Here is a 10,293-nt window from a genome sequence, read left to right as displayed (position 1 = left end):
CGAGTAGATAAAAGTGTTTGTTAAAGATCTGGCATTGCAAGTGTTTCTGTATCTTCTTCCACTTCACCCTGGCCCCAGGAGCAGCAGCTCTGCGGGGCGCGGGGGGGTGAAGTGCTGCTCCCTGGGACGCTGCTCCAGCTGCAGCTCCGGCCAGCGGCCGCGCTCGGCTCCCGGGCCGGCTCCGGGAAGGGGAATAAGGGGAAGAAGAAGGGTGTGGGGAAGAAAGGGAAGAAGGGGAGGGGAAGAAAGTTGGGGGGGGGCGGGAAGCCGTGGAGGGAGAGGGCGGAGAAGGCGGGGAGGAAGAAGGGGAAGGCGGCCGGGGCGGTGCTCGGAGCGTGGGCCGGTCCCGCCCCACCGGCGGCAGCGTGACGTGAGCCGGGCCCGCCGCGGCTGCTGGGAGCCGGGCCGGCGGGGCCATGCCGGGGGTCGCCGCCGCTGCCGCCGCCGCTCTGCTGGCGCTGCTGGTCCCCGCCTGGGCGCGCAGCCCCGGGGCCGCCGGCTGCGAGGTGCCTCCGAGCGGCCGCTTCGACTGCGGCCCCGAGCGGCTGCTGTCGCGGGCGGACTGCGAGGCGCGGGGCTGCTGCTACGCACCCGCCGGTCCCAGCCCCGGTCCCCCCTGGTGCTTCTTCCCCCGCGGCTACCGCAGCTACCGGGCGGAGAACCTGACGGCCACCGCCAGCGGCTACACCGCCCGGCTCCGCCGCGTCGCCGCCAGCTTCCTGCCGGGGGATGTGGGCTGCCTGCGGCTGGATGTGGCGCTGGAGACCCCCACCCGCCTGCGCTTCACGGTGCGCCCCGGTCCCCGCTCCGGCCCCGCGGTCCCAGCACCCCCCGAGCCGACCCCTCCCTCTCTCTTCCCCCGCAGCTGCGGGATCCGGCCCGGCAGCGCTATGAGGTGCCGCTGCCCACGCCGCGGGTGAGCGGCCGAGCCGCCTCCACGCTCTACGGGCTGGAGATCAGCCAGGATCCCTTCGGCCTCGTCGTCTACCGGCAGCGCGGCGGGCGGGTCCTGTAAGTGCCCGTCCTGCCCCGAGCCGGGCCGCGGCCCCCCTCGCCCTCCCGAAGGGACCCGTTGCCGGCCCCAGCCATGGGCGGGATGGGGGCGGAGGGGCAGCAGGGGACACCGGTGGCGGCAGCGGCCGCGGGGACTTTGCTCCCACCCGTTCTGCAGCTCAGTGGTGGGGAAAACATGCGGGAACGGCAGAGCTCGGCCGGAGCCCGGCTTTGTTTCACCCAGTGAGGAGCATCCATGTCCCTCCCCAGGGCTGGCGGGCTTCTGGTTCGGTGCCTCCCTCCTCCCCTGGCGCTGGGTACCCCTGGGGCTGTTCGCCCGAGTCTCTCTTTCCCTCTGGCAGGCTCAACACCACCGTCGCACCCCTCTTCTTTGCTGACCAGTTCCTGCAGATCTCCACCTCCTTGCCCTCCCATTTCATTTCTGGGCTGGGGGAGCACCTCACGCCCCTGTTCCTGGACACGGCGTGGACCAGGGTCACCCTCTGGAATCGGGACATGGCGCCCGTGGTACGGAGCAGGGCAGAGGGAAAGGGAGATGGCCTGTCTATGCTTGTAGGGGCAACCCTGTGGCCTCTTACGTCTTGTCCAGGGCTGGAAAGGCACCTGTGGCTGTTTGCTCTGAGACCTGGCTTCAGGTTGTCCCCAGGCTTTGGCCCTCTGGGGCTGGGTTCTGCTCTGAAGTCACTTTCCCCCGTGTGCTCCAGAGCTGTTGCTTGGGGCAGAGCTCTGCCAACTCGGGCAGTGTTTGGGGGTGCAAGCCCCGGGTTTGCACCCCGTGCTGGGACGTTGCTTCTGGGCAGAGCTGAGGGGTGGGCAGGCGGGTCCTGAAACGGGGGTCTCTGGTGGGACCTTCCCAGCACTGTGCTGTGCTCTGCTGCAGCCCCGGGTCAACCTCTATGGCTCCCACCCTTTCTACCTGGGGATGGAAGACGGCGGTTTGGCCCACGGCGTCTTTCTGCTGAACAGCAATGCAATGGGTGAGTCCCATGGAGGGGCCAGGCACGGGCTTGGCCCCCGTCCCCATCCTCAGCTTGCTCCTCTGGTGTTCCCCAGACGTGCTCCTGCAGCCCAGCCCAGCCCTGACCTGGCGCACGACGGGCGGGATCCTGGACTTCTACATCTTCCTGGGCCCTGACCCCAAGAGCGTGGTGCGGCAGTACCTGGATGTTGTCGGTAGGGCCGAGCCATGGGCACGGTGGGGCTGGCGTGGTGGAGTGGGGCTGCGGGGGATCCCGGTGCCCGCCTGGCCAGCACCTGCACTCCCTCCTAGGGTTCCCTTTCATGCCCCCCTACTGGGGTCTGGGCTTCCACCTCTGCCGCTGGGGCTACTCATCCACCACCATCACACGGGAGGTCGTGGCCAACATGTCGGCAGCCCGCTTCCCCCTGGTAGGTCTTGGTCACTCCTGAAAGTGGCTGGAGGGCTGGGGTTGATGGGGACCCTCATAGGGCAAGGTCTGGCAGTGGTGTGTGGGGGTCCCTGCTCCTTCCTGAGCACCGGTGCCACCGTCCACAGGATGTGCAGTGGAATGACCTGGATTACATGGATGCCAAGAGGGATTTCACCTTCAACAAGAACAACTTTAAGGACTACCCAGAGATGGTGCAGGACTTCCACCAGCATGGCCTGAGGTACATCATGATCGTGGTGAGTGACAGCCCCAGCCACAGCGGGGGTCCCACATGGGTGGGCTGGCACCCACTGGCTGCTCCCAAGGGCAGCGATGGAGCTTCCTTGAGGAAGAAGCCCTGGCTTTGTGCCCCACCAGGATCCTGGGATCAGCAGCTCGGGGCCTCCTGGCACCTACAAGCCCTACGACGAGGGACTGAAGCGAGGGGTGTTCATCCGAAACGCCACAGGGCAGCCCCTGATCGGGAAGGTGGGTGCAAGGAGCAGCCCCAGTCCCTGCAGGAGGGGGCTGGAGTGAGGCTGTGGGAGCCAGTGGGATGGCTATTGGTGGAAAGTGGGGTTGCACATGGGGGCTGTGGGGCGCAGCAGGGCTGGGGACAGTGGGGCTTTGCCTGTTGCTGCCTCCCTCCTGCAGGTCTGGCCGGGCCCAACAGCATTCCCGGACTTCACCAACCCGGAGGCTCACGAGTGGTGGCACGACATGGTGAAGGACTTCCATGACCAAGTGCCCTTCGATGGCATGTGGATTGTGAGTGGTGTGGCAGAGCTGTCAGCTGTGGCTCCCCGGCTCCTGCCCCACACTTCTTCTGCCAGGCCCTGGTGCAGCAGTGAGGCCACCTCTCCCTTTCCCTCTGAGACCACCTCTGCCCTCCCCAGGACATGAATGAGCCATCTAACTTTGTGGAGGGCTCCCAGGATGGCTGCCCCAACAACAGCCTGGAGCAACCCCCCTACGTGCCAGGTATGGGGGGCGGGTATGAGCCTCTGCCTGGGGGTATGGGGAGCACTGGGAGGAGCCAGGGGGTGGTGGGGTTGGGTTCCATCCGAATGGGCTCCGAGCTTTCCACTGCCTCTCCTGTGCAGGAGTGTTTGGAGGACGCCTCCAAGCTGGGACCATCTGTGCCTCCAGCCAACAGTTCCTGTCCTCCCACTACAACCTGCACAGCCTGTACGGGCTGACCGAGGCCATCGCCTCCCACGAGTAAGCCTGGGCTCCCGGAGGATGTGCATCTCAGGGGATGCCAGAGCTGGGACAGAGAGACCCATCCCTGTGCTGGGGTGTGGGCAGTTTGGGCATGGCAGGGTTGGTGAGGCGGCTTCAGTTTGTAATGCTGTGTGGAGCTGCTGGGATGGAGCTGGTCCTCTGCCACTGTGCTGGCTCCTGGGCTGGGGAATTGTGTCCTGAGCCCTGTCCCATGTCACCTGCCCCATGGGCCAGACAGCACCGGACACCTGTCCTGGCATGTGCTGGCTCTGTGCTGCTGCTGGGGGCTGCTGAGCCCCTTGCCCAGCTGGGTGGTGCTGAGCAGACCCTGTCTTGCCCGCAGCGCGCTGCTGAGGGTCCGGGGCAAGCGCCCCTTCGTCATCTCACGCTCCACGTTCGCTGGGCACGGGCGCTATGCAGGGCACTGGACGGGGGATGTCAGCAGCGACTGGGAGCAGCTCTACTACTCCGTACCAGGTAGGGCTCCTGCAGGGTGCTGCAGCCACATCCCCCCCCTGCTTCCCCCACACCTCCCCTGCAGCTGGGGGCTGCCACCACCACAGACCCCTCATGCCCCCTGTGCCCCCTGCCCAGAGGTGCTGCTCTTCAACCTCTTCGGGGTGCCGCTGGTGGGTGCTGATATCTGTGGCTTTGCGGGTGACACGTCCGAGGAGCTGTGTGTGCGCTGGACCCAGCTGGGCGCCTTCTACCCCTTCATGAGGAATCACAACGACCACGGTGCCCGGGTGAGCACGTGCAGCTCTTGCTGCATCCATCCTGCATCCCTGAAAGGTGTCCACCATTTCCTCCCCGTGGTCTGAGCATCCCCCTTGGGCTTCTCCCCTGCAGCCACAGGAGCCCTACGCCTTCAGCCCAGCTGCCCAGGCTGCCATGAGGAATGCTCTCCGCCTCCGCTACTCCCTCCTGCCCTTCCTCTACACCCTCTTCCACTGGGCTCACTCCACTGGGGAGACCGTGGCACGGCCCCTCTTCCTCGAGTGAGTGCTGGCCCAGCTGGGGTGCTGATGGGTGCTGGTCCCTGCAGGGCTCAGCGGGAGGTGGGTGCAGGGTCTCCTTGACACTTGCACTGCCCTACTCCTCCTTCCCAGATTCCCTGAGGACCCCAACACCTGGGCTGTGGACCGGCAGCTCCTGTGGGGCGGGGGGCTGCTCGTCACACCTGTGCTGGAGGCCGGAAAGACCAAAGTCAGCGGCTACTTCCCGGCGGGGACGTGGTACAGCCTCGCAGGGGTGGGTGCACCCTGGCCACAGGGGTCCTGGGTGGCTGCACAAGGGCTTTGCTGCCAGTCTCTGTGGTCCTTCCTGCACCCCACCGCCCCCCAGGGCTGCGTTCAGGACCCACACCTTGCCTGCCTTTGCTTGGAGCACCCCAGCACTTGGCTGGGTGGCCCGTGGGCACACAGCACCCCGTGCTTTCCTCTTTTTGTGGTCATTTAGGACTCCACCATCCACAGCAAAGGGCAGTGGATCCTCTTGCCAGCTCCCCTGGACACCATCAACGTCCACGTCCGTGCTGGGCACATCCTGCCCTTGCAGGTGAGCCCCATCGATGTCGCGGTGACGCTGCGGTGACCGGGGGCCGTGCCATGTGGGGCAGGGCAGAGGGCTGCAGGGTGGTCACCGGCAGTCTGGACATTGCCGAATGCACCATGAGCCTGCGGTGTCTGGCTGGGCTGTGTCTGACCCTGCACCCCAGGAACCTGCATCCAGCACTTCCGAGTCCCGTGGGAAGGGGATGGCCCTGGTCGTGGCGCTGACACCGGACGGCTTTGCCAGGGGAGACCTGTTCTGGGACGATGGGGAGAGCTGGCAGACCTTTGAGAAGGGAGACTTCACTGAGATCCTCTTCCTGGCCTCAAACGTGAGCAAGGGGGGGGGGGGGCTGTTGGTGGGGGCACCCGGGCAGGGCTGGGTGCTGCTTCGTGCAGGTCTGGTGCCCCTGGGGCAGCACCGCGGTGCCAGGGGTGCCAGACTGAGCCAGCACCCTGCAGTGGGTGCTCTTAGCGAGCGCTACAGCATTGTGCAGTGGCTGTGCCCTCTCGGACCCACCTTGGGAGGGGCAGAGGCCAGAGAACGGGTGCTCTTCTGCTCCCCAGTTTGGCAGAGCACCCGGCACCCCATGCTCAGTGCTCTGCAGGGGGGCACTGCGCTGTGCCAGGCATGTCTTGAGGCCCTGGGTGTGTGTGGGGTGGTTGGGATCAGGGAGCTCGGGGTGACAGTCCCCCATTCCCGCAGGGTGCCGTGCTCAGCCAGCTCCTGTGGGCGAGCGCCCACCTCGACGGGGTCCTGCTGCAGGCTGTGACTGTGCTGGGTGTCACCAGCCCTCCCCGGCAAGTCCTGGCCAACGGGGCCCTCGTGGGTGACTTCTCCTATCGCAGTGACACCCAGGCAAGTGCTTGTGTTCCCCCTGGCCATGTGAGGGAGCTGTGGGGATTAGGGAGCTGCTGGCTGGCAGCTGGGAAGGGACTTGGGGTGCAGCCAAGAGGCTGGCTGGGCTTGGCCCCAGCGATGGCACGGCACCTGCTTTGTTGGCACCAGGGAGTGTAAAGGGCTGCCCAGCACGGGCCAGGTCACTGCCCTGGGGCCGTGCAGGATTAGGCCATGCAGGGGGCAGGGATTGGGAGATAGGGGGTGGGAAGGATGTGTGATGCCAGGGCCAGAGCTCTGCACACAGCAGCAGCACAGCTCTGCTCCCGGGGCTCTGCCATGGGCACCCTTCCTGAGGGAACCTGCAGGACCGGGGCCATACCAGGCTGTGGTACTGCAGGGCATGACACCCCCCCGTGGCTCCCTCCCATCCATGCTGACCCTTCCTCCTCCCCATCAGGTGCTGAGAGTCCCCGTGTCACTGCCCATGTGGGAGCCGTTCGTGATCTCTTGGTCCTGAGCTCGCTTTGCTCGGCAGGGAGAGGTGATGCTGCACCCTCTGGCTCAGGGGCCAAATCCGTCCCACCCTTGGTGAACGTGGAGCTGCCACTTCTCTTCCCTCGCAGAGCAGCTCCTGGGCTTTGGCTTCCCTTCGTGCTAACCTGAGGTGATGGGACCTGTGGGTGCTGGACTTGCATTGAGGGGGCTTACACAGCCCCCGGGGATGGGGAAGCCCTCATCTCCTCAAAAAAACACCCAAGTGCCTTGTGAGACAGCAAACCTGTTAACGTGAGGTACCGGGAACCTGGTGAGGGAGTACCGGGAGTCTCCTCACTGTGTTTTTGGGGAGGGGGGTTCTGCGTGGGGGGCTGCGGGAGCAGTGCTGTGAATAAAGAGGCTGTTTGCTGGGAGCAGCCCCAGGCTCACAGCTCGTTGTGCAGTGGCCGGCACTGGGGACTCAGTTTCTCCTCCAGGACAGCATCGGGGGCACACACCCACGGGTCACCTGTGTCCCACTGCCACTTCAAGAGCTGCGTGCGAAGCTGCTGGAAGACGGTGGCGTAGCGGGGGTCCGGGGCCAGGTTCTGGCTCTCGGTGGGGTCGTGGCTGCAGTCAAACAGCTCCCAGCGATCCCTGTAGTAGTACTGGTGCAGGGTCTTGTTCCAGTGGGTTGGCTTTCCAGCCCTGGTGCGGTTGAGAAGGTCTTGGAAAGTGGGTGAGACGTAGAAATCCTGGTCGATGGGAAAGGGCATCTTGTAGTTGAGGTTGTGAACGAGGCGGAACTGCTGGTGCTGGATGGCTCGCATGGGGTAGTACATGGTCACCTCGTGGTGGCTCTGGCTGCTGAAGGCAGTGGCCCAGGGCTGTTCTGATTCCAGTGCTGGTAGGAGAGACTTCCCGGTGAGCCGCACTTGCTTTGTGCCAAAGATGCTGTAGGAAGGGTAGGGGATGGAGAACCAGTCCAAAATGGTCGGTGTGAGATCTGGAGGGCAAGAGAAGGGTGAGAAAAGGGGCTGGTACCCGTGCAAGGAAATTCAGCCCCAGGGAGCAGCAGAAAGGTTTCTGGGTGGGCTGCAGCATGGGCTGGGGGTGGTCCTGGGACCCTGCAAGAGACCCTGCTGCTCTGTCATCCCTCCTCTCCCTTCTCTGGGCCGGCTGTGCTGATGCTGAGGGATACAGGCTGTCACATGGGACACGACCCTGGGCACAGCTCTGCAGCACCCTGCTCCATCCTGGGGTGCGCGGGCTCTTACCTAGGAGGGAGGCAAAGGCCTGGCTGACCTGCCCCCAGCGCCCGCGGTGCTCCGGGGAGGAGATGAGCAGGGGCTCAGCAGTGCCTGACCGGTACAGGTTGGTCCTGCCGCTGGGGAAGGGGATGCCGTTGTCAGAGGTGTAGATCACCAGTGTGCTGTTGTGGAAGCCGGCACGCCGCAGCTCCTCCAGGACCAGCCCAATGCCTGTGGATGGAGGGGCAGAGCTGAGGCAGGGGCAGGAGTGACCACAGCACTTGCTGGTGCCAGCCTGGCCCCCGCAGCTCCTACCTTGGTCCATGCGCCCGATGGTCGTGTACTGGGCTGCCAGGTCCGCCCGGGCAGCTGGTGTGTCTGGAATGAAGTGGGGGACCTGAATGGAGAAAGGGAAAGTGGTGTGTGGCTGCCATGGGGAAGGAGGTTGTGGGTTCATTGCTGTGGCCTTTGCTGGTTTTCAGCCAATGGCAGTGAAGGAGGAGGGGGCCAGCCCTGGCTCAGGCAGAAGCTGCTGTTGTATGCAGCCCCCATATGGCCCCGCTCACCCCCCAGAACCCCATGTACCCCCCATAGCCCCATGCAGCTGCCATAGGGCCCTGTGCAGCCCTCCAGGCTCCCACCTGCACTTGCTCTGGGCGGTAAAGCTGCGGCTTCCAGTCGGGGATCCAGCCCATGCCGCTCTCTCCGTTGCCGAATTTCTCGCAGAAGGCCCCGTATTGGGGCTGGGAGTGTCCACAGCGGTGGGGGTCGTGGAAAGCAACGTAGAGGAAGAAAGGCCTGGGGAGGGAAGGGGCAGAGGCAGTATAGCAGAGGGGTGCCCCTGCCCCTGGGCTGTGCCAGGGGTGAGCTGGTGTCGGCAGGAGTCCCACCTAATTTAGACTTCTGGGTACAGGCTGACCCAGAGACAAAGAGTCCCTGTTTGTGACCAACTGGGCCGTGGAGACATGTCCCCATCAAAGCTGGTTTCCCTGGGCTCTCCTGTGCCCCCTCACAGCCTGCCCCAAGGATGCAGCATCCGTCTCACCTCTCATCCTGGCTCTGCAGGAACTGCCGGACGAGCGCTTTGATCCGAGTGATGTTTCTCCCAACCTGCAAGACCGAACTGTTCTCCTCTGTGTGGGCGAAGTCAAAGGGGTAGACAGCCTCAGGCCCAACGTGCTTCTTCCCAATTATCCCTGCAGGAACACAGACACACAGTGTGCCAGGAGCACCGGGCGTAGGACACCAGCTCCGCCGCGTGTCTCCTTCCTGAGGGCTGATACAGCTCATCTGCTCCAGCATGGGCTCTGCTTGGCCAGTGCTGCTCAGAGTGGAAGATGCTGCCGGCTTCTCCAGCCATTTCTGCCCGTTGCAGAGGCAGTTCCACATCTGCTCTGAAAGCATGAATCACCCAGGGACCACACTGCCTTGGGACACAGGGGTAAGCGCCAGAGTAGCTGAGTTTGAGTGAGTTTGGGTAAAGCGTGAGCCTCGTGTGAACCCAGGATGCAGGGAGAAGCAGGATGAGGAACAGAAGGGAAAGCGTGGTGCAGTCAGCCCTGGGCTCCCTACCTGTCCGGACGTGTGCTTGGCTGAGCAGCTGGGGCAGGCTCCGCACGCTGTCGAAGGAGTTGAAGTGGTGCACGTCCTGGTGCAGCCCGTACATCCCATTCTGGTGCTGCAAGCCAGGGGGGACACAACACGGTTGGGCAATGCCTGCCAGTCCAGCCGTGCACCAAGCGAGTGCAGGTGGGAAGCAGGGATAGGAGGGCTGGTCAGTGGGTGTGGGGGGATGGCCGGGTTCTATGAGCATGCTGTAAGCATGCTTGAGTCATCCCTGAGTGCCCACTGCAGCCTGGCAGTGCACTGGGGTTGCCCCCCCTACCTGGGGTAAGCCAGTCAGGATGCTGGCGCGGCTGGGGGAGCAGCTGCTGACCGAGGTGAAGGCGTTCTGGAACACCACGCTGCGCCGGGCCAGCGCGTCCAGGTTGGGTGTCCGGATGGCTGAGTTGTTGTAGGTGCCGCTCTCAAAGCCACCGTCATCCGCTGCAGCGGGAAGGGGGGTGGGGTGAGTCCCGCTGCACCGGGACGGACGCCTCGGTGCGTCCCTCCCGGTGCGGGGGGCAAAGCCCCCGGGGCAGTAATGACTCCTGGAGCGGCCCCGGGCTGAGAGTGACCCGGGCTGGGGCCGGTGCTATCGCGGCCGGCCCCGCAGAGGGGGTGCAGTGGCACCTCTCCTGCCCACGGGACAGGGGCACCCCCGCCGCGGGGCCGGTCCCAGGGATGGGAGGCGGCGGGAGACGACCCGGTCCCGGTCTCCGCCGGGCCGCGGCAGCACTCACCCAGGAGGAGCAGCACGTTGCGGGCCGGGGTCCCGCTGGTCCGGAGGGCGCCCAGTACCAGCAGCAGCAGCGCCCAGGGCGTCATGGCACCGGCAGCGGCACCGGCAGCGGCACCGGCGGCGGCACCAGCGGGGCTTGGCGGCTCCTCCGGTCTCCCCGGCTCCTCCTCTGCCCCGGTCACATGAGGCGGCCCCGGCCGCTCAGATC

General features: G+C 65.3%; 2 protein-coding genes across 2 annotated transcripts; one reads left to right on the top strand and one right to left on the bottom strand.

Annotated features, from left to right (window-relative positions):
* Positions 1 to 416: 416 nt before the first annotated feature.
* Positions 417 to 6,615, top strand: GAA (alpha glucosidase; the record flags this gene model as incomplete). Its single annotated transcript, XM_084273469.1, has 19 exons — positions 417 to 788; positions 866 to 1,011; positions 1,356 to 1,521; positions 1,895 to 1,991; positions 2,068 to 2,187; positions 2,285 to 2,403; positions 2,531 to 2,662; positions 2,784 to 2,894; positions 3,060 to 3,173; positions 3,302 to 3,386; positions 3,509 to 3,626; positions 3,973 to 4,106; positions 4,224 to 4,375; positions 4,479 to 4,627; positions 4,739 to 4,880; positions 5,088 to 5,186; positions 5,347 to 5,511; positions 5,886 to 6,038; positions 6,478 to 6,615. The coding sequence occupies 19 exons, from the start codon at positions 417 to 419 to the stop codon at positions 6,535 to 6,537; spliced, it is 2,634 nt and encodes an 877-aa protein (XP_084129595.1). The 3' UTR covers positions 6,538 to 6,615.
* Positions 6,616 to 6,940: 325 nt separating this feature from the next.
* SGSH (N-sulfoglucosamine sulfohydrolase) lies at positions 6,941 to 10,222 on the bottom strand (the record flags this gene model as incomplete). Its single annotated transcript, XM_084273470.1, has 8 exons — positions 10,087 to 10,222; positions 9,630 to 9,790; positions 9,317 to 9,422; positions 8,790 to 8,940; positions 8,386 to 8,542; positions 8,060 to 8,141; positions 7,772 to 7,975; positions 6,941 to 7,500 (listed from the first exon to the last, which is right to left on the bottom strand). Exons 1-8 carry the CDS (start codon positions 10,169 to 10,171, stop codon positions 6,941 to 6,943), a joined length of 1,506 nt encoding a protein of 501 aa, XP_084129596.1. The 5' UTR covers positions 10,172 to 10,222.
* Positions 10,223 to 10,293: the final 71 nt, after the last annotated feature.

Source organism: Gallinula chloropus, assembly GCF_964237585.1.
Source record: "Gallinula chloropus genome assembly, chromosome: 20".
Classification (NCBI taxonomy): domain Eukaryota; kingdom Metazoa; phylum Chordata; class Aves; order Gruiformes; family Rallidae; genus Gallinula; species Gallinula chloropus.
This window is presented reverse-complemented; position numbering and strand designations above follow the sequence as displayed.